Here is a 24,396-nt window from a genome sequence, read left to right on the forward strand (position 1 = left end):
ACAGATTGATTACAATCTATTTGATCTATTAAGATCAAACCTACACGTGCCATATTTACTTAAAATCTTAACAATATAACCAATTTGGGCAATATAATAGTTTCATTAAAATCTTTAACTAAAAAACTTTCTTACTCGTGAGAGTGCGATACGCATGATAACTACAAAATTACAAAAAATATTTTGTTCTAGTTTAGTGTGCTCACAAAGCAAACCCACAAAACGATTTAAAATATACATATTATATTCATGTTACATTCATAAGATTTCATAATTAAAATATGAAGAATTATTATTTGGTGTACCAGGAGCATTTATTTTCCATACTTCTTTATCCTTTATATAAATAATAAATTTAATAAATTTCGTTTATTTCAAAGATTACATATACATTTTTTAGTGGTTGAGACTTCCCAGTAAGTTGTCTTACTCTTTATATACTTATATACGCCTTTATATACTCTTTAACTGTATAGTAGACTTAAATAAGGTGATTCTTTATAATTTATTTCAATTTAGAAGGATTTATTATTTGAAATTTTATTAAAGAACTGCACACTGAGACATACCAACGAGTTTTGTATTTTACCGAGTCTGGTTTTTGGAATAGCGATTTTATTATTATTTGTTGTATTGATCGTAAGTATGAATGTATCCTTTTTTTTAATGTATTTATTCTTTATTTTAAAAACTCTCCTGGTATTATTATAAATGAATTGGGGTCCTATTGTAAGAATATCTAAGTGATTTCTAAAGGATTCTCTAGAATTCAGATTATAGATCGCTGTATTAGTATCAGTAAGATTTTCAACTCTTCCGATAGTAAAAGTCGCAGCACTTAAGATTGCCTTACAAGTTTTAAAAGTTTCCCATTGAATATTATGGTCCTTGATACATTTTTACATTTGGTATGGATGTTCATTCAGTTATTAATCATAGCTAATTTACGCATGTAGCATCTAAGCTATGCGATGCACACACAAAATAGTCCCATCGGTCGATGCTGGAGGACAGGTGGATGTAATATTTTGATTTTCAAAAACCCTTCGATACGGTTGATAATGATATTCTACTTAAGAAAATGGATAAGATGGGTGTACAACACACACATATTGTCGTTCTTTGCCAGCTTAAGAGGCTGGCAACAGTATGTTATCCGTAGTGGATTCCATACTGAGGCATAGTATACTAGATCTGGTGTAAGTCAGGGCCATAATTTGGGACCCCTCCAATTAATTATTATTAAAATGGAGTCGGGATAATATGTTAATGTTAAAATATAAACAATTTGTTATATGTAAAGTGACTACCCTCACTTCTGGGATTAGTAATTATAAAAATTAAATTTGTAACTAATATTTATGCACATCATGAAGATGAAGCCACACCTGAGAGTTTAACAAGATATACCAAAATTTACGACCCATGCGTACTCAAACGGTTGGCTTAGTTGGAAGGGATGGAACCCGAGAGGTCACGGGTTCAAGTCCCGTGCCGTTCATAAATTTTAGTTACAAATTTATAATTAATCCAAGGAGTGAGGGTTATCACTTTAAAAATATCAAATTGTTTAGATTTGAAAGAGCGACATCTCAAAGCAATTCCTAATATGCAATTATTGGGGCTGAGTAGATTATCAACTGTAAAGTAGATCCTGTGGATGGAGACACAACCTGAACTTCGCACAAACATAGGGACCATAATTTTCAGGGGGACTGGACTGACAACGTGATCTGGAAAGGTCATGAAACGTTGGGTAACTAAAATAAAAATAAAATATAAACGTAAAACTATTACGAATATTTTAATCCTTTAAAAAGTGTTTTATTTAAATGTGTAACACTAGCGTTAATGAAAAAAAATCAATATTAGTTCAGTTTAATGGAAATTATTAATTTAGATTTTCTATAGACCTGATTAGATTGATAACGCGGTTGTACACTAATGTTGTTGCATTAATTCCGTACAAGAAATCTAAATGACCGAACGTTCTTTGAGCGATACTAAACTTTCCAACTGGGTTACCAAGTTCATTGAACAATCTTTCGACATCGGTGACATGAGCTAACGGATCACTTTGTGAATAGTGTAAGAAAACCGGTGCTCTAACATTGCCCAAATTATAATTGGGCGGGCTGAAACTTCCATAAATTCTTCTATTTTTAGTCCAGCCAAAGTCATAACGCCGGAATCTCTTCTCTGATATACCTTGACCATAATGGGCTATCTGTCTGACGGAAGATCCTGCGGGCTTGTGACCAAATACCACGGGCAGCATTGTCTGAAATATAAATAATATTTTATACAGGATGTAATCATTAAGTGTGATCAGGTGATTATTCCGTGCTTATTATAGATACTAAAAAACTTAAATGATATCGAAAGTACGTTACCTAATTAGTAAAATTTCATCTAAAACTTTTTAAAAATCAAACGAGAAGTACCTATCCATGATATCAAACACACCCAAACATTGGGGGGCTAACAGTTCTCCGCTATTTTTTCTTCGTGTTCACAGCTGTCAAAGTCTATCTAGACCTTAGATCTAGACATATATATAAATTATTTAACCTATTAGTTTGAAACTCATTTTTTCAATGTCAATTTCACTGATCTGTATAAATACCATTGGAGAGGCTGTTCCATGTGTTTGACAGAATTTTTTGTGCCTATTTTAAGCACCACTCGCGAGCGTTCAGAGAACTAATTTTGACGTATAATACAAATGGCTGCGAGAGAAGAGTACAGTACTCTGAAGTATTTTTGCGTTATGAATAAATTTCGTTCGTTTTCCGTGTTATTCGTGAATCAACGTAATAAAGTTCACAAATTATTTTTTTGTAAGCAATTTCCCACCATCTATCGATGTTTGATTAGCTAATTATCGTCATCACTAATCTTAGTACCGCAGACTCTCGCTATGGCCAACAGCGACAAAAACGCGAATATCAAACAGTCACAAAAGCACTTTGACAGCCGCCAGTCCAGTGGTAAATAGTAGATAGAGGTCAGTTGTCTATTGTCATTCAGTTTTCAATTGCAATATCAAATTATTTATGCATTTAAATATGAAATTATATAACCATTCGTTTTTAAGCTATTGCATAGCTTCTATCGCGGGCCTTGAGCGTGGAGAATACAGAAATTCCGTAACGAAAATAACCTAACACCCCACTTACTAGATGTATAAAGATATTTCGCCACTGTCCTTACAGTTGCCGTGGAACAGCGGTTATCACGTATGCTTTTTGTGCAGAAGGTCCCAGGTTCGAGCCAGGGGTACGTCTTGATTTTTTTAAATTTCTTTATTTTTTTTACCACGTTTTTTTATTATTTTTTATTATTTACATTTCTCCGAATCCAAAATTGGACAAGGTAGAGCATTTTATTCATCGCACTTTACTGGAGTACACTGAAGAAGGGTCGAAAATACTTGGTACAAATGGTAATAAATTTCCACTTATTTTGGCTGGCGATTTCAACATCAACTTCGCTGATAAAAAATCAGAGCGGTTGACAACTTTTCTTTCAAAAATATTGAATTTTAAAATGAATAATGATCCACAAGAATCCACAACAAAATATGGGGCCACCATTGACGCGGTATTTTCCAGATATTTAGAAGATATCAAGTCTGAAACTTATGTTTCTTATTTCAGTTACCATAAACCTATAGTTTCAATAATAAATATTCCTAAATAACTTACATGTATTGTAAGATAATAAAAATATTTTGAACTATATTAACTTCTCATTTATTTAATAAAAGAAAAAAAAATTGTTTTCTTATCGGTCACCACGCTCAAAAAGTGTAACTTGAATTATTATCAAAGAAAAAAAATAAAGGAAAAAAAATACTGCATAAATAAAATAAATAAATAATTATAATTGCATAAGTTGATAAAAAATGCTATGCAATAGCTTTACCGCGGCAGTCCCCGAGTGCCACACGTCTTTAATTATTTGTATAAAATGTCCACTATCTTTGCTACGAACATTAAACCGATTTTAATCCAACTATCTCAATCACTGCATGTGAACACGTTGTTCAGATAATAAACTTAATTTAATTGAAAACAATCATACTCAGTGACTAATATTAGTAAGTACTAAGTAAGTATACAGGTTGGCTTTTAGAACCATTTTTAGTAATATATTTCTTTGCAAAGATTGATTCTTATCAGCTACAGAGTCCATTCGTCCCATAATACATGGTGAAATGTTATTGAATAATCATTCGGGTTGATTTCCGTCAAAAGATTAAGAAATTTTAAAAAACTAAATAAGCAGTTATTGGGTTCTTATAAATCGAGGGCATGATTCCTTTCACGACTTTTTTCCAAGTCTCGCTGTTTCCGTCTTGGCCATCACCGCCCTTCTCAAAAAATCACCCTATACATGTGTACAATAGTTTTTTAATTCATAAACAAAAAAAAAATTAAATATCTTTATAGGTAGGTTACCGTGTTTAGTTGGTCCACATTCCATCCACTGATTAAGAATAAAATACTACTACAGACTGGTTGGAATATTGCCTCGTCTTTACAAAACGTTTGGCCTGCCCATGTAAATACCTGTCTATTCGGTAAAAATTCTCCAATACCAATCGATTCGGCTAAGTCCTGAAAAGAGTATGCAAAACAGCTAGAATAGAGGAAATATTGCAAATCAAAAAGTCCGCACACAAAACAGAATATTTACCGCAAGATTTCTAGAAAATGGTGCCAGTACATTGAAAAGACGGATTTTATTATTAGCCATGTACGCTACAGGAGCTAGGGCGTGCATTGAAATGATCTTGTCATTATATTCAGGCCGGAGCGATCCCATCACAAAGAACGAAGTAGTGCCCTGAGAGAATCCAATGTAATGCAATCGGTTCTTGCCAGTGTGTGCAAGAGCATAGTCGATCATAGATGGTAAGTCAATGTTTCCAATTTCATCCCATGAGAAATCCCAAAAGTCAGTATTCAATAGTGCATCAGGCCGTAAACTTTCATGTCTTCGTGAGTAATAGTTACCACGAGCGTTACCCATCCATACATCAAATCCTTCTTCAGCTAGGATATACGCTAAAACAGATGAAAATATTATGAATAATTAATTTGTCAAAGATAATATAAGTTAATAAAATGATGTTCAACGCACCCAATCCTGAACCTGGGCCCATTAGCACAAAGTCGGCAGACGATCCCAGCAGCCCGTGCATGATAAATATGACTGGTTTGTCTTTAGGCCTATTGTTGTTCTCTCGGCCATGAGGAATACGATGCAAGCCCAAAATATACCCATCAGGAGTGACGATGGTGTGTTCTTCTAATGGATATCTGTACTTCCTCACAAGATCAGGCTAAAATATTATCAACTATGAATATGGCATTCATCATCTTTCTTTATATACTTTTATAAATAAATTTTGTGGTCTTATTATTCTCCAAATTTTTGTGGAATCAAAATTAGGAAGTTAGGAATTATTCAAGGTATCGACGCTACTCACAACATCCAGTTTCGCATCTTCTACGACGCTGTCAGAAATTCGTCCAAATTCGTTGTTCCTTATCAAATCTTCAACATAATCAGCGTTCGGCGATCTACCCGCATACGTAACTGCTACAGAAAATAGTAACAAAAGACCGGACAGCATTTTAAAAACAGTAGGATTTCTCGAAAATAATTGCGTCTTTTATATAACTAATTAACATCAGATAAGGCAGATATAAAATCACAAATTATGTTATTCGAAGATGATAAAAGGTAACAAAATAAACATGATAATATTTGCGAATTAGATGTAAAACATGATAATTAGTAATAAATTTTCACAAGTGAATGTAAAAAATCATATTTTTACAAGGTTGGTAGTATTATCATTGTTAATATAGATACGAAATAAGTCCGCTGTGACTCAGAAGATAATAGTCGTCATAGTAAGTGATCAGAAGGTTCGGGCTTATACTGAAGTAAACCAGAACGATTATGAGAGCAACACTGTACTGTCTCGGTCTATTCCTTATTGAACGTTAATTAGTAGGTCATGAAGAAAAAATGTCACTCTATTCATGATAATTTCTCCGCACCAAATTTCACTTTACATTGTAGATCAACAAGAATCTGGTAAGTGATTGAAATTTGTTTTCAGATATTAGCTGTATCCACTCTATGGCTTTAAGCTAAAATTAACTACGTCATTCTGCGTCCTTCTCAAAAGAGAACTTGGCAGCAGACAATAATTTCTTTCAGGACCCATCGACCATTGATCTAGAGGGTTCAGAAGCGCATTGTGTCAAAAGTGATGACAGATTTCGCTTTTCATCAACCGTGCTCTCGATGTGGGTAACTCCATCCCGATGTAAGAAACTCTTACCTAAAGTAGTAGTATCGAACTCATAGAAGACAGTCCTGTCTATCCGATCCCAAAAAACAGCTCGGATCCGACTAATTATAGGCCTAATGTTAAACCTCTTTCCTTACAAAACTCATGGAGAGCATTATAATAGAATAATTAAATAGCAGCTTTTGCAATATCTAGAGATAGTGAGTTATCGTCGATAGGCTGGCGATTTTCTAGTTATACCTAAGACATAGATGAGCGGCCATCATCGAAAGCAAGGAAAAATGCTTTTCAAATAAAATAATAATAGCAAAGGCCCTTGATCGAGTATAGCATAAAGTGCTACACTAGAAAGAATACGTCGCTAAAAAGTCTTTTCGCGTATAAAATCTCTTTGGCTATACTACATAATTTTGAATTTGGTTCTTATTAGAAAGTACTGACAAAACTAAAATGTTCTAAATTAAAAATATTTCAAAACTATTAAAAACTAAAATGTTCTAAATTAAAAATATTTCAAAACTATTAAAAAATTTCAAAACTATTAAAAATTATAATATTCGATTCGAGCGTTTGCTAGTAGTCTGTGTTTAGATATTGTGCTATAAATAAAAAAAGATATATTTTTGTAATTTTAATGAATTGATGTTGATGTAAAATTTTTAAATTGGTTTTACGTGACAAATTTTATACCATACCTGTCACCGGTAAGTCTGCATAATGTTTTTATTTCGTTTTTGTAAATTCAATTTATTATATTTTTTTATATAATTGCAAATATAAAGCTAGCATAATGCCTTTATTTATTTACGGTATTTTTTACTTGTCTAAGGCATTTTGTATTTGACGTTTGAGTATTTTTGTTGCATCACTTTGAACATATTGTAATTGAAATTATTTGTTTACTTACTTTATCTAATTTGAAAAGAGAAACCTTAGAGTTTCATGCTCGTTCTTCTCTAAGGATTGAAAGCTAGGCAGAAGGCCTGGCCTGGAAGCCTGGATGTAGTGAAGGCCTTTGATCGTGTATGGAACAAAGCGCTTCTCTCAAAACTTCCATCATTTGGACTTCTCGAATCTTTATGCAACTGTCCGTCCAGCATCCTCACTGGGCGCAGTATACAGGTTGTTGAGAGGCGTTGTCAACGGTTATTCATCGAACTCGAAGCGCGTGAACGCTGGAGTCCCAAGGCTGTGTGCTATCTCCTGCACTGTTTCATTTATTGGAGGTGTCCAACATATCATTGATATGCAGACGACAGCACGGGCAATGCCGTATACACAGGCCATGCAGGTCTCTCTCCGGAATTCGTCGACCAGTGCCCGGAGAAACTTGTGTCTTCTATTGAGTCCTCTCTTGAGAAGGTCGCTTCGTCGAATGGGGTAAATTGAACCCTGTCCAATTTAAGCCCCAGAAGACTCAAGTTGCGTTTACAACAACACTTCCCTCAAAGCCTTGCCTAGTATCGGGTCTCGAAATCTCAAGCGATTGCCAATTCCGCGTTCATCTGGAAGGCAAAGCCTAATTGGCTTCGAAGGAGCTGGGCGTTATAAATAGAACACGGCAATATGCTTGATATGTTAGACCGTTTCTTGGACATTGCAACATTACTTTATTTTTCTAAAATAAAATATCTTTCCTAAAATAAACGTAGCCTAAGTTACTTCTATAGTAGTTATTTTGGTGTATTTATTCATATACATGTAGTAAAGACGGTTATTTCAATATTAGAAGCAGACACTCCAATTTTATTAATATGTATAGTCTAAGTATTTTAAGTAGGTAGCAGTAAATAAAATATTTTATTGTTATAAACTATTATTTAATAAAAACAGTTCTGTATCATATTTGTATAATCTTTTAATTACTAATCAGCATTTAATTGAGTTTCCATTGACCAGATAAGATTAATTACCCGATTGTAAACATACGATCTGGCATCAATACCGTACACAAAGTCCAAGTGACTGAATGACCTGTCCGCTATTCTGAACTTGCCGACTGGCTGCCCGAGCTCCTCGAACAGTTTATCAACATCATTTACGTGAGCCAATGGGTCGCTTTGTGAATAATGTAAGAAAACCGGTGTCTTAATATTTTTCAGGTTGTAATTTGGTGGGCGCGAGCTTCCATATAATCTTCTGTTCTTTAACCAGCCATGATCATAGCGACGAAAATGATTCGCAGAAATCCCTTGACCGTAATGTGCGAACTGTTGGATCGAAGCTCCGGCCGGTGTGTGGCCAAAGATAACTGGCAACATTGTCTAAAAATTTCCATATTAATTATTAATTTTGAATTTATTACCTAACGCACAAGTAGCAGCAGAACTATATAATATGCTATATATCTTTAAGAGCGAAATTTCAATACACAAACGTTTTGACTGTCGCATCTCAATATATTCTTGATATTTTTTTATGGAAAAGGAGGACAAACGAGCGTACGGGTCACCTGGTGTTAAGTGATCACCCCTGATCACATTCTCTTACAACTTCAGAGGAATCACAGGCGCATTGCCGGCCTTGATAATGTCCTTTATGTTCATAAGCACATTAACGAATTTGCTAGAAGCTCCGATAATCATAATGTTAACACGAGGAACTAACAAACTTCTTATGCCTACTACTCGGTTAAGTGGAGTTAGTAAGTATTTTATTGGGCGATGTGCTTGAACAACGCGATCCCAGAAAATGTACAAAACGTCTGTGTTGTAAAGGTTAGGTACTATAACATAAATTATTTTCTTAATGATACCGCAGACTTTGCTCAAGGCGAGATTGATAATTCAAAATACATCTGTAACTACATGAAGAATAATATTTACAACATATTATATATTATAATCACGGACTAGTGAAAAAATAAGGACTCCGTGTCACCGAACATAACAGTGTAGCACCAAAACAAGCCGATTAACCGTGTAAATACATACACACGCCCACACTCACACTACTACAGGCCGATAGGAGGCCATTATCATAATTGTCATCTTCTGTGATAGATAAGTTTGCGTCTCAAAAAATATTTTAAAAATGCCGTCGTGCGTTGTGAACAAGTGTAAAAACGATCCTATATAAGTATTTGTGGCCATATATGAAATTATTTAAGGGATAAAAAATTGTTTAACTAGTATCCTCCATAACTGCACACACACTAGCATAACGGTGCTTCACTTGCTAATATGACGGCGCGAAGTCCTTCTTTTTTTACTCGTCCGTGATTGTAATTAAAATTGAGTATCAAATAATCTTGTAAATTATTGTGCTGTGACTGAACGCGCTGTCAGACTTTCCCCGAACGAGTGTTACATATCCAAGCGTAAGGTAAGTCCTATTCACGACAAAATAGCTAAGATAAGCGCGCCTAAAGAAGTATTTACTTGCTTTCACAGTGCTTACTTAAAAATCTAAATTTAAACTTTACATCTATTATCACTGTAACTATTATTCAAATTGTTCACAAGATATAGTCATTTCAACAAAAGTAACAAAATATTTCAGGTGGGCTCAGAAAAAAATCCTATTAATTTTTCACATATTTCTCTTTTTCATTTATGTCTAAACGTGATGCAATATGGTTGATTTTATTTTATAACTGCCATGTTTTTATAGCAACAATATTTTCTAATATTAAACATACGCATACTGCTATTAATTTCATTTTTTTAAATTAATTCTTACCGCATTATGTTGATTCACATTCCATCCACAGATTAAGAATAAAATACTGCTGCAGACTGGTTGAAAAATGGCTTCATCATGACAAAATGTTTGGCCAGCCCAATTAAATATTATGTTATTTGGTAGAAATTCGCCCATACCGATCAGATTAGCCAAACTCTGTAAATACAATATATTATAACGCAGAAGAGTAAGGTAGGGTTAACCAAAATTAAGGTTCCAATAGTTATTTATTTTATTATTTGATAAATCTCAGGTTTGCCTACAAAGAATCCTGAAATATTTCGGAGATAATCTCAAAAGACTGATGGTGACGGGGAAGGTAGAGGGTAAAAGACTGAGAGGCCGAAGTCTGAAGAGATGGTCGGATCAGATATCCGAACATCTGGATATCCATGTCAACGTCAAGCACTGCACCAGGCAACCGACCGTAACTGATGGAGGCCTTCTTTTGACAGCCTACGGAGTCATGATCCTCAGCAGTGAGGGGACGACGAAGAAGAATATTAAAAATAATATAATTAATATGATAAAATTAATAAACACATAAAGGCTTTAGATGAAGAATGATAATTATAATTGGCATTATAGCTAAACTATCTCATTTTAGTTTCATATCTGACGGGCGCCGGTGACTTTACTTGTGTAGATTAGTTTAAGAGGAAATCTGACAAGCTGCTAATTATGGTCGGAATATTAAAGGGTCTTTTTTATAGAAGAATAGAAGGTACATCTTAATATGACCTTTCTGAGGGTAAGAGTCCTGAATTCCCTGTGCTTCCCGGGGCTTAAAAAGAATAGGGAAGTCCCAGGCCCAAGGGTGTCCTAAGACACGACTTAGGGAAATTACCAGTGGGAGGCTTCTTTGCACAGGACGCCGGCTAGATGACGGCGCCGTGTAAGCATTATTGTGTTTCCGTCTGAAGGGCGCCGTAACTAGTGAATATACTCGGTAAATGAGATTTAACATCTTATGTCTCAGGGTGACGATCGTAATTGTAGTGCCGCGCAGCATTCAAGACACCTGAGCGGCTCTGCATTGTAATGGGCAGTGCGTATCAATTACCATCACTTAAATCCTGCTACTTCGTCCCTTATTGTCAAAATTAAACGATGTGCCATTTCAGAGCTAAGCCGCACTAAACAGATTACAATTTAAATAGTTTCCTTATACATTTCGTTATAGTGTACCTAAACATTCACACGCAAATGGTAAAAAACTGTAAGTTTTTATATTACAAACAGATAATTCTATTCATATCATGTAAGCAGGGAGGCGGACACTATACGTTAGTTACGAAATATACCGGAGTGGATCGGGATTTCTACAGTCGAACAACCATTCAGATTCACCAGTGATAGAGGAGAATTCAAAAAGCTGGCCTTTATGGCTGAAGAGGCACTTAGGAAGAAAAAGTAGATATACGATAGGAGGGAGACTCTATTATGACTAAATAAAAAACATTCACATCATTAACGTCGTTCATAACATAATAATTGTAATATATATGAGGAATTTTTTACCGCTATATTTCTAGAGAATGGAGCCAGTGCATTGAATAAAAGATTTCTATTGTGAGCCATGTATGCTACAGGAGCCAGAGCATGCATCGAAATGATCTTGTCATTATATTCAGGCCGGAGCGATCCCATCACAAAGAACGACGTAGTGCCCTGAGAGAAACCAATGTAATGCAATCGATTCTTGCCAGTGTTTTCAAGAGTATAGTCGATCATAGATGGCAAGTCAATGTTTCCAATTTCATCCCAAGAGAAGTCCCAAAAGTCAGTATTCAATAGTGCATCAGGCCGTAACCATTCATGTCTTCGTGAGTAATAGTTACCACGAGCGTTACCCATCCATACATCAAATCCTTCTTCAGCTAGGATATACGCTAAAACAGATGAAAATATTATGATTAATTTATTTGTCAAAGATAATTTATAACTTAATAAAATGATGTTCAACGCACCCAATCCTGAACCTGGGCCCATTAGTACAAAGTCAGAAGACGATCCCAGCAACCCGTGCATGAGAAATATGATTGGTTTGTCTTTAGGCTCATTATTGTTGTCTCGGCCATGAGGAATACGATGCATGCCCAAAATATACCCATCAGGAGTGATGACAGTATGTTCCTCTAATGGATATCTGTACTTCCTCACAAGATCAGGCTGAAAAGCAGAAGGTTCAAACATTTCAGAAGCAAAACTGTAAGTTAAGTTAAAGCTAAGTCTATCCATCTCCTGTGTTATTTGTTCTGCTGACATCAGCGGACACCGACAGTGCCTAAAATTTTTGTGGGATAATGTGGACGAGATCCGGAACAAACTAGTTCCTTGGAGCTACAAAAAATTAAGTCAACGCAGACAAAAGCAGACTCTATGTGATTTTATCCTAATACTGAACTGATTTTTAAATGTATTATGTTTTTATGTAGATTGCGTATTGAGGTAGGTAGAAAAAGAGCTTCGTGATGCATGACGGAAATTTAATAAATATTGTGTGAAACACTTTGTATTTCGTGATAATCATGACGTGAAGCCATTTCGCATTAAGATTATGATATTTTTTAAATCTTTTATTTGAATCGAAAAAATATGCTAAAGCAGAATTTCGAAATGCCCCCTCATGCTCGCATACCTATCAGCACCACTTCAAAAGGTTTGTTCTAAGATGACGCAAATTGTTAGTAGCGATTTCGTGAGCAGCTGGGGTTTTGCTTGCTCGTCAATGTTAAAAGGTTTCGACTAAGCCTTATCTTTTAAACAAACCCAATAAAAAAATCTAAAGGTTTTAAATCAAGACACCTTGGCACAGTATCGTTCCAAGCCTGCCAATCCAACGCCCGGGAATGGCTTGTTTTAAATATTCTATTACTTATCGGGCGTAATATGCCGCGTTGTCCTGTTTTAAATCCCTTAGATTTTTTTATTGGGGTTCCTTAACAGATAAGGTTATTCGAAACCTTTTAACACTGAAGCTCAGTTACACCAGAGAAAGCATAACCCCAATAATATTATGCACTAGTAGTTTGCGTCGTCTTAGAACAAACTTTTTGAAGCGGTGCCGAATGTATATTCGAGCAAGAGAGAGGCACTTAGAATTAATTTAGTTTATTTTTATTTACTTTTTCGATTCAAATAAAAGATTTAAAAAATGTTTTATTTCATTAGTAAAGATTAAACTTTACTGTCACGAATGGGTGCATTGAAATTCCAAAAAATTGCGGGCCTTTAGTAAAAAAGTGAATTTTTTTCACTTTGTTGTGCAAGATACAAGATTTGCAATAATACTACCAGCTTCGAGTCCTCATTAGTTCAGCAAGTTTTTAAGATAGTTTCAAATCAAGTCCGTACATTTTTTGTACAAGGCTAATAGCATATAGCCAATCGAACTTAGAACAAAAAAATTGACGCAAACCGAAAATTAAGAAATAAAGCACTGCAAATTCGACATCTACATCATTTCACAAAAGAATAACTTAACAATTAATATCTAGTGTAGAATCACACAAACAAACTGAGACAAAAAATGGGGTATCATTTTTCCCTTATTTCCAAAAAGCTCAATAACTCAAAAACCGTCGTACTTTACCCAACTTTCTTTTGCATAACTGAAAGCTCATAGACCAGTCATTCCTATCGCTCTTATGGGACACCCAGTATAATTAGATATATTTTTTATTTATTGGTAATCCTTTTCTAATAACCAGTTGTATGGTTTACTTACAACATCCAGTCTGGCATCTTCTACTATATTGTCTGAAATTCGTCCGAAAGCATTGCTTCTGATTAGTTCTTCTAAATTGTCACTAGTTCTAGCGGCGCTAGTTGCCACAAAACAAAACAGGACGATAGCACAGCGCAACATTTTGAAATCGTTTGCCAATTTTTCAAATCTGTTCTTTTATAACGGTAAACTAGCTAATAATACGATCTGATAATACTAAAATTGATATCTTAAATAGATAAATTAACTAGGATTAACTATTCGTAATTTATAATCTCGTTTCCGTCATTTTATCTTGGTAGGTAGGCATTTAATTTGCAGTGGGTAGCATCGCTGTTATGATATCTAGTATTAAATATGAATAAAAATATAAATGAAAACATTTTAACCGACTTCATAAACGGAGGAGGTTCTCATTTCAACTGTTTTTTTAAGTTTGTTACCTCAGAACTTTCGACTGGGTGAACCGATATTGATGATTCTTTTTTTATTTGAAAGCTGGTGCTTCCCGTGTGGTTTAGCTCTGACAATGGCATCCATAAGAAAATCATATAAGTCTTAAATTTGCACTAAGTATGTGCGCGACAAATAAACGAATAACTCAATACTTAAGGCCGGCCCACATTCTAGCGCTTTACAAAGCGCAGGTCCGGCTACATGTTGTGATCATCGGGGACCCAGTGCTTATGAACGGCTGGATCGTAGAGACGTCGCTTCATTGTCTGTCTTCTAACGCATTTATCACGGGGAGTGTTCCGGGACGATACGACATAGGTACCTTGAACCTTCAAAAAAAAAGCGCGTACACCTTCCTTAAAGGCCGGCAAGACTCCTGTGATTTATCTGGTGTAGCAAGATAATGCAGTGGGCGGCGGTGATAACTTAATACCAGGTGAGGAGTAAAATCGTTGGTTGTGTTTATTTTTTGGTGACATCTACAATTCCTCTCGTTTTCTTTTCTCCATCTCTTGTTTCACGTATCATGATTTTATTTATTTTTCTTTCTCTTATCGAATATTGTTTTGTTTTTGTTATTTGTTGCATACTTACTATATGAGACAACCAAAACAAAGTTTGATTGATTTTATCTTTATCTTGAATAATATAATTTTAATTCCTTAAGTACTGTAAATTATCAATGAATCAAATCTTTTTTTCCAAACCAGGAATTAAATTTATTCAAACTTATTACGAACTTCCACCGGTATCACATTGATAGGTTATCAATTATACGTAATGAACTATTTAATAAAAGTAGTAAGTGAGGTTCATGAAACTTACTACTAGATAATTTACCTATACTCGTATCTGGGTACATTATAACGACCTGTAACATTACATATCGTTTAGATTATAGACTCGTCTTAGGTATCTACCGCTATTCAAAGTCTAGACAATCATGGGTATTCATATATTTCATAGGTATTTATATGGGTATTCAGTCTTCTACCGCATTTATCACGGGGAGTGTTCCGAAGAGCTGTTTCACCTGATTCCTGCTACCGAATTCCACCTTCGCACGACACGCCACAAATTAGGATATCATCACCACCACCTGGATGTGTGGCGGTCCTCCACAGTGCGGTTTTCAAGAAGCTTTCTTCCACGTACTACAAAGCTGTAGAATGAGCTTCCTTGTGCTGTGTTTCCGGTACGATTCGACATGGGTACTTTCGCTCTGTCTATTCTACGTCAACCTGGTCAAGCAGATCAAGCTTATACAGACACATCTCCGGGTCATTTATTCAATAATATGGTGACATCGGAAGAATTATTATGTTCAGGGGTTTAGCCAACATCAACCGATATTTACCTGACCGCGACTATCCCAGAAACTATGTACTAAGTTTTAGTGATTATAAAAGAAATAATTAATAAATAATTAATATTAATTTTATAAAAGACTATCTACACTATATACTGCTCAATGGATTGGGTGTCCAGAGGAATTATCTCAAGGGTGTTCATACAAATTTTTATTTTATTCTTATTTATTTACTGTCCAAATAGTACGGCAGTGCCACTTACATTAATTAGACGAAACACAAAAAGGACGAATTACAAAAAAGGAATATTATAGTACAATTGAATTAACTTACAATTTCAATGCTCTCGGCGTACCTTAGTATTTCAGAAACTAGGAAAGTCCACCCATCATTGAATGGATCCCATTGAGCATTCTTGTCCAAGAGCGCGTTGAAAGATGCAAATGAAAGCGGTATAGGTGCTATGGCTGGGGCAACGGTGCGATGAAGTGGGACTACGAAAAGTTTATTTTTTGAAGATGAATGTACCAAAAAAATACAAAGACCAGTAAAAGGATTGTGTGGTTTTATGAAACCACGGTAAAAGTGAAACTTTTTTTCAAACTATAGACATTTAACTAAAAATAGCGTGGAGCACTGGCACTAATGAGTAATAGTTTATACACTACACGGTCAGCTGCTGCGAACTATAGGCGCCGCCCGACCGTCACGCGACATGCAACACACAGACGAAAAAGTTTGAGAACATGTAATAAAAGTTTCAGTTTAAAAACATTAGGGTAAAAAGTAAGTAAGATAAGACAGATATAGAAGAAATTTCAAAATTACCATGATAGACTTATTAACAGGTTAATTCGTTTGATCCATGCGTGCATCATTATCTTACAACACATGCCCAAAAAAAAATACACAACGATATAACAATAATGCAAAAGGATTTTATAAGACAGCATCCAGAGTAAAATGATGCTTTGAGACATACAGTTATCATGTTTCCGTCATGAACATTCGCTAGACTTGGACATGAGGAGTGATAACCGTGCGAAAAATTGCAACTCTAAATCCCTACCATGCGAAAAACGGACAAGATCTTGAGTGTGATACTTGCAATCTATATACAAAACATAAGGAAAAATATGTAAATGCGCGAAAGCAGTATGATGCTGCTCCCATGATAGAAAATCTCAATAGAAGACGTTTTTTATCGGTGTGGGTACCGACTAATTGCGGACCATTCGGAGTTCCTTCATCAGGGTGCAGGGGCGGATCTACTTAAAGGCTTTTTGGGCTGCAGCCCAGGGCCCCGTGGATACAGAGGGCCCCCAACCGAACTGAAAGCAATAGACATTATTGTCAATAATAAAAATTATCTAGAATTAAAAAAATCTGATCATAAGGTTGGCAGCACTTCGATCAATCAACCCGTGTGCCCATCTATTAAACGGTGAAACTTGTCGGTGTATTCCGTGTATTTTCTTTTACTGGGGACTTCCCTTCGATTATCGCCTGACGAAATTTTGTTATTTTTCCGCACTTCTGCTATCGTCGACAATATTACCGAATTGACTTTGTTATTGTTACAAATTTGTTTAGTGCGTGTTTAGTTTACTAAATGATAGATACCTTAAAAGTTATAAGGCCCGGACCTTTCTTTTAATCTACTAAAATTAGAAAAAGTAGACTTCCTACTTTTAGTAGGCAGTAGGTAAGTAAAAAGAACTATAAAACATGACCTTTTTTATTTCAGTTTTCAAAATGAATCGAACTCTTTCAATATTTTATTATAATTTGTGAATTGCCACAAAAATTTAAGTTCTTTGTTTATTTTCAGAAAAATATCCTTTTTTACAATAGGTGTATAAAAATAACAGTTTGATCGAGATAAAGAAAGAAAGAATTGCGCAAAAACGAAACTTTATATACAGAACTTATAAACGCGAATTACGCGCTATAAATCCATTAAATGACGTAAAGTAGTATTTTATGCGAAGAGAATCTAGCCGAAGGGAGCAAAAAATCGTAAAACCAGGAAAAAATACAAGTGATGAAAATATGCAAGATTTTGAAAACCAGAAAAAAAAAAACAACTATGAAAATGTGCCAGATCTTGACTTCCAGCAAGACTCTGATTCCTTTGAAAACGACATTGGTATTCAGCAAAAGGAAGATAACACCGATACCGAGGTGGAAAGAAATTTAGAAAATATTAAGGTTTTAGTTGAGAGTTTTAGAAATATGTTGACGTGGGTTTGTGGCAAGATTTGCTGAATAATGATTTTATTAATGACGTCCTCTCACATGAAATGACTGAGTTACAAAAAAAGGATCCGAAAACTATAGATTCAGCTTCAAGAAATACAAAGAACAAAACAGATCTTTTCCAAATAGGTATTTCACTAGGAAAATGAAAAATGGCCAATTACTAGAAAGATCTTGGTTATGTTATTCGAAAGGGGTTATTATTATTATTATTATTTGAAGAGGGTGGCTATTTCCTGGTCCTAAAAGGTTCCTAGTAACACCGCGTCCAGAATTGGACTATTGTGTTCGCCACTCATACTAAAGCTCATCGTCAAGCCCTACCGCCTTTACGAACCGCAGTAGTTCCTTGACGCGAGTGTTGCAAACACTATCTGGTGGTACGAAGTAGTTACCAAAGATTGTGTTACCCTTATGCATTAGTGGGCCGCAGTCGCAGAGTAGATGAATAGGTGTTTCATCATCCTCAAGGCAGAACCTGCAAGCTTTGTCGCTTCTGATGCCGACCACACTGAGGTGCTTGTTTAGGCGACAGTGCCCGGTTAGCATCCTAGTGAGTATGCATAGATTTTTCCTGTTCAATGATAGGGCTTCATTCGCATAGCTACTGTTGAATGCCCTTATCAGTGCTTTAGAGTGGTTTAAACCTGAAGAGTTGTTCCAGCGTTTAAGTGCTTCTTGTTTACATTGGTTACTCAGGGTGTGTCGGATGGCGCTCTTGGGCAGTCCACAAATGGGTTCCGGACCATATCGGACTGCTTTAGCCCCAGCTCTTGCGAGCTCATCGGCCATTTCATTGCCTATGATTCCGGCATGCCCTGGGACCCATCTGAGAATCACTCTGTTTTTCATGCCTAATGAATTCAGGCATTCAACGCAATTATTGACTAACTTAGACGACGTCAAGTCAGCGTCTAAAGCCAACAATGCTGCCTGACTATCAGAGTGAATGTATATGTTATGATTGAAGTAGCCTTTTTGGATATTGGTTTCCGCGCATTCCAGGATGGCGTACACCTCTGCTTGAAATATGGAGGTAAAGCTTCCCAGGTTTGTGCTGGATTTAAACCTGGGGCGTTCTCCATAGACCCCACAGCCGACTTCATTTTCCATTTTGGACCCATCGGTGAACCACATGAGGCTCCCGTCCTTCCACGTGACTTTGTTGTTCATCCAGTCGTCCCTGGAAGGTAGTTCCACGATATAGTGTTTAACAGAGATTAATTGTGGAATCATCTGATCAGGTAACATGCCTAATATGTGGTCTCGCAGAACTGAGTCCTCTAAGGTCCTAAGCGTTTGCGACATCCAGTTACATGAACCCCCCTGGGCGATTGCCCTCAGCATGCTTGCCTTCGCCTCTTGCTGTATGAACAGTGGAAGAGGCGGTAGGTTTAGCATTGCTTCAATGGCCGCACCAGGAGAAGACGTCATGGCTCCGGTTACCAACATACAGCCAAGTCTCTGCAGGCTATTTAGTCTGTCTGCAGTTGTTTTCTGGTTGGCTTTGTTCCACCACACAATGGAGGCGTATGTGATTGTTGGTCTCACAATTGTTTTGAATAGCCATAGGAGGATCTTGGGGCGCATTCCCCAATGTCTCCCGGTAGGGACCCCGACGTCTGGTAAGACGTCGACATACACCCAAGGTTGTTTTAGCCTTTTTCACGGCTTTGTCGATGTGAGAATTCCATGTGAGTTTCTGGTCGAATGTGACTCCCAGATACTTAACCTCAGCTGAGAATTCCAAAGTAGAGCCATTCAAGGTGGGAGACTTCAGTTTGTTAAGTGTCCGTTTCCTCGTGAATGGCACAATAACAGTCTTTCCTGCGTTGACTGACAGTTTGTTGGCTGTACACCACTGTGAGATGGTGTTTAGCGCCTTTTGCAATATAGAGCTTAGTAAGCTTTGGCAGAAACCTCTGACGATAAAAACTAGGTCGTCTGCGTACCCTAGTGCATCAATTCTGAGTTCTGCTAGCTTACTAAGTAGTTCGTCTACTGCTAGTGTCCATAGAAGTGGCGAAAGAACGCCACCTTGTGGGCAAACTCGCGTAGTGTATAGCTCCAGTGATGTCCCATGGAGGGAGATTAGAGCTTTGCGATTTGAGAGCATTGACCTTACCCATTTGACAGTGGTGGAGTCTACATTTTTGTTAATTAGTCCCTTCACTAGCGTGTCTGTCGGGGTATTGTCAAAGGCGCCCTCAATGTCTAGAAACGCACAGAGTGCAATCTGTTTGTCTTGTAACGCCTTCTCGACTCTATCCGCAAGTTGTAGAAGGGCCGTTTCTGTAGACCTGCCTCTACAGTAGGCATGTTGAGAACTATGAATGGGCTTTAGGCTTAGAGTGAGTTAACGAAAGGGGTTGGTACTGTTTTTTGTTTGACTTGCAAGCTTTTTTCTAAAACTCCTTCTCAAAACACAACAAGATTTTCTGATTGGAAACATAGGATTTTGTTTAGAAAATCACGAAAATTCTAATGAACATAAGAATTCAATGTTAGTGTGGTTGACACGAAAAGAAAATAAGTTTATTTTAGACAAGTAGCTTCAGGAGCAATTAAATAAAGAAACAGAGTATTATCGCAATGTCCTAAAACGGGTTATTGCAGTACTAACATTTTTGAGTATAAGAAGCCTCTTATATATATTATATATACTAAGCCTAGTATTAAGAGGTTCGGAGGAAGTATTATTATTATTATATTATATAAGTATACAGTGCAACGACCAAATAAAAGAATTTGCAGCACAAAAATGCAGAAAAGTTGCTTTATAATTTATATAACATAACCATTCATAATCTGTTAATTTATTTTGCAATAAATAATGTTTTAATAAATAAATAAAATATTTGGTTTTCCTATTTTCTACCTGTACTTAACATAATATATTATATATACCTACGACAAAATGGCAATTGGTTGAGTAATTAGGTAGGGCCCCTAAGCAGTATTAGCCCAGGGCCCCACAAATTCAAGATCCGCCCCTGTCAGGGTGAGTGTAGTGGGTTTGCGATAACGCGTCCCGTTTCATACTGCGGATTTGTCCTCGTAGTGCGCGGCTGGAAAACTAAATTTATGTCACTAAAATACGGTTTTATTATAAGCTTTTTAATTGATAGTTACATGCGGCAATTTAAAACAATACACTCGTTGCTTTAATAAGGGTACTTCAAAATCACCTTACTTTAAAAAAAACAGTATTTATAACCAAAATAATATAATAACTAATAATAAACATATAGATATAAGTTAATAGGCTGGCTATAAACATGCTGCAATTTAAAAGCTCAAAGCTATCAAAAGCTTGGCATGTTCTCAAATCTTATTCAAGGTATTTTGTGTGTAACTCTCGGTTTAACTACAGTAGATTGTGAGCAATTTTGCACTTTAATTTTGGGGAGTTTCAAATAATTCATATGTTTGGTTGATATTATGATTATTTACTAAAATTTTATTATTAATTACTAAGGCCGATAGTCGTTTTTAAAAGACTTTTATTATTTTTTCAAATTTAAATATAAATAATATAAAAAAAATTGAGAGCTGACACCTTTTTCTTTTACTTCAATCCTCTATTCACTTTGGCGTACATTCAAATTCAAAAACCCCACAGTTTAAAGAGGAATAAAATATTTACTCGATTCAAATATGAACAGCTGTGACTGTGGGTAATGGCATTATCAAGATATTTAATTTTTAAAGTATAATTTTATGTATTTGTTCTTTATTTGTCACTGTTTATTTTTATCACAGTCACTGTGATATTATAATATAGTATTGCTATCGGAGATTATTGAATTATTAACAGTATTAATAGGTTTATTTACTTAATTTTTATTTTATTTATTTGAATTAGAGGCAACATTGATCCATCAGCTCAGATCAAGCTTCATAATGCATGTATTTAAAAGTTAGCACTTATTTTGGCCATCACCTCAAAGCAAAACATAATATCAAACAAAAATATGTAAAAATATTTTTTGTTCAATTTACACAATTATCAGAGTTAGCCGTCTTACAGTCTTTTCAGCTGATAGTTTTAGAGGATATAATAGGTAGCCTATTCTAAATGACATACCAAAACCATCCCTATCTCTCTCTCTTAAATATCTCTAGTAAATTCAGAGAAATTACCATAAACACAATGTAGATATAAATCTCTCCTACTCTCTCTGAATTGCTTTTTTGGATTGGGAACTATTTCATCACTTAGAAATACTATTCATTATGTCTACTGATTTTGAAAGTATAATTTTCATTATCATAATTGTATTTTTTCTAGAACAGTTCCTTTTTTTTAAATATAGCTGAATTTTAATTTATGCTAACAGTTCTCAATATTCTGGCCAGTGATTTATCTAATAAGTAAGAGTTAATTTTAAGTAAAGTAATTTTAAAGGGATGTGCCATTCTAAGAAAAAATACATAAATTAAAAAAAAAACTTAATAAAACAATTATTTTCCTTTATTAAGTCTATTTTTTATAAAAATCTGTGCTTGTAATATTTATTTATGTAGAAAAAATAAGGACACTTCTTGCCTCAATACAATAATACACCTCCTAGATCCTCCAGAAAATACCTTTAAAATTTATATGACACATGTAAATATGGTACTAAAAAAAGGCATTTGAATGAAATCAAAAACTTCAAATGCTTGTACTGTAAATTGTGTTCTTTTAAATAACTTTACTTTTCAATTAACTGACAACATGAATTCATTTCCTCATTAAAAATGTAATTGCCTATTTTTATTTGCAACAGAATTTACAGCCAGGCTTAGTAGATATAGAGCAGTAACAATAAATAAGTGTTATAGATATGTATTAATGCATGAAACAAAATTTATATTTTGCTTTTGTTTGCTTTCAAATCTGATATCAAATTTTAATTCCTTCACTCATCTTACCTAGCAGAAGCTTAAAGTAAAGATATAATATAGATGAGTATAAACAAACATTATTAAGAATTAGTCTAGTTAAATTGACTTGGTTATCATTAGGTACTAAAGATCGTCATCTGAATCCAGAGCAGCTCTTCTCCTGTCAAATTTCACTGTGCTTGTTGATCTGGGCATCTGCTGATTAACAGACTCTAAGAGTTGTATAAGCTCCTGTTCAGATATTCTTGTGTTCACTTGTCCCATCTGGGCCATTCTGCAGATCATATTTTCGACCATTTCCCCCTTTTCTGGTTTACTTAGTTTTATTGTGTTCACTGAAATAAGTATGAAATCAGTTTAACCAAGTTTTTTTAACAACTCACTAAAAATAGCTTTAACTTTGTGGTTAAGTTTGATTGCTCTCTGTGTATGCAAATTAAACAATAGATTTTTAAAACATGTAAGCAAATTGTTACATCGAGCTCTGGCATCCTGACTAAGGGCTTGTGTAAGTATTGTATGTTTGGCCTCCTGCATAGCTTGCATCCGCTCCTGTTGCGCTTTTGCCTGTTTTGGATCTCCCCCCTGTAAATGTATTAAATATTAGTAATTTTTATTGAGAGAACTAACATTGATCATAACCTACTAGGTAATCTTTTTCTTACCCCATGATTAGCTTGTAGTTCTGCAAGTCGCTGCTGTCGTATTTTTTCCAATTCCGGATCATTCATGATTGTTTCTTATGAAAATAAACTTTATAGCTAACTATACTAAAAACTTTATAGCACAATTTAGCATTCCCACTTCGCAGAACATTAACATATAAATTGTTGCTTTTCAGTTCTCCCGTCTCGGTAATCCTTTTTTTTAGTTTCGTCCAAAGAGAATTTAAGCACTACGTTCAGCCCATTATTAGGACATGCACGGGGTTCACGCCCATACAGCCATATCTTCGACGTTCCTCTTCTTGTAACGTCTTCGCATGTGAAGTGTGATGTAATTATTTTAAATCAAGCCAAGTCTTTTTTAAATTCAGTATACCACTTTAAATATATTATACCATATATAGTCCATTTTATTAATAGTTTTTACAAAGCTGGACAGCCGGCAAGTTATAGTGATGTACTAAAGGTCGTAAATATCGATATCGCTTATTTTTTTTTTTTATAAAAAATATAATATAATATTCATATTTATTTATATATATTATTTTCATGTAAATAAATATGAAAATAAAAAAAACATGTGTGCATTGACACGTTGTAGAAGTGAAACTTAAAAGTATTTTGGCTTCAAGATAATGAGACGAATGTAAAATTTCAGTGGTAACAGTCACATTTATTTTGAATGAATGAATTCCCATGACACACGTCCCATGACACTCAAAACAAACAAAAGAGTTGAATATATTATGTTAGAACGAGACAGCGTTTTTGAGCCAATTTCTTCTTCTGCACAGTGTGCAATGCAAATTATTAATGGGAGACAAAAAAAATATCCATGTCAAATAAACTTTATTCAATTAGGCTTCAATTTAGCGCTTTTGATTCATCACTATAAATTGTTCTTTTAAATTACTGAATCTACCATAATATTCGCAAAAAATAGAGCTCTTGAAAAGAACATACAAGAAATATAACGGCCAATTTTTTCAATCAATAGAGTATTTTACAAAGGCTGTAATATACATAATAAAGTAGTTTTAGTTTAGTTTCATGCAATATAGTTATATG

The 24,396-nt window shown here is 35.1% G+C and overlaps 3 protein-coding genes across 3 annotated transcripts; all 3 read right to left on the reverse strand.

Annotated features, from left to right (window-relative positions):
- Positions 1–1,785: 1,785 nt before the first annotated feature.
- LOC126965104 (lipase 3-like) lies at positions 1,786–5,644 on the reverse strand. Its single transcript, XM_050808567.1, has 5 exons — positions 5,498–5,644; positions 5,149–5,350; positions 4,702–5,072; positions 4,464–4,622; positions 1,786–2,281 (listed from the first exon to the last, which is right to left on the reverse strand). Exons 1-5 carry the CDS (start codon positions 5,642–5,644, stop codon positions 1,892–1,894), a joined length of 1,269 nt encoding a protein of 422 aa, XP_050664524.1. The 3' UTR covers positions 1,786–1,891.
- A 2,537-nt stretch (positions 5,645–8,181) lies between these two features.
- Positions 8,182–14,327, reverse strand: LOC126965140 (lipase 3-like). The gene is made up of 5 exons (XM_050808608.1): positions 14,192–14,327; positions 11,989–12,190; positions 11,540–11,910; positions 10,016–10,174; positions 8,182–8,598 (listed from the first exon to the last, which is right to left on the reverse strand). The coding sequence occupies exons 1-5, from the start codon at positions 14,297–14,299 to the stop codon at positions 8,200–8,202; spliced, it is 1,239 nt and encodes a 412-aa protein (XP_050664565.1). The 5' UTR covers positions 14,300–14,327; the 3' UTR covers positions 8,182–8,199.
- Positions 14,328–22,229: 7,902 nt separating this feature from the next.
- Positions 22,230–23,536, reverse strand: LOC126965137 (programmed cell death protein 5). The gene is made up of 3 exons (XM_050808605.1): positions 23,329–23,536; positions 23,140–23,248; positions 22,230–22,998 (listed from the first exon to the last, which is right to left on the reverse strand). Exons 1-3 carry the CDS (start codon positions 23,392–23,394, stop codon positions 22,787–22,789), a joined length of 387 nt encoding a protein of 128 aa, XP_050664562.1. The 5' UTR covers positions 23,395–23,536; the 3' UTR covers positions 22,230–22,786.
- Positions 23,537–24,396: the final 860 nt, after the last annotated feature.

Source organism: Leptidea sinapis, chromosome 6 (genome assembly GCF_905404315.1).
Source record: "Leptidea sinapis chromosome 6, ilLepSina1.1, whole genome shotgun sequence".
Classification (NCBI taxonomy): Eukaryota; Metazoa; Arthropoda; class Insecta; order Lepidoptera; family Pieridae; genus Leptidea; species Leptidea sinapis.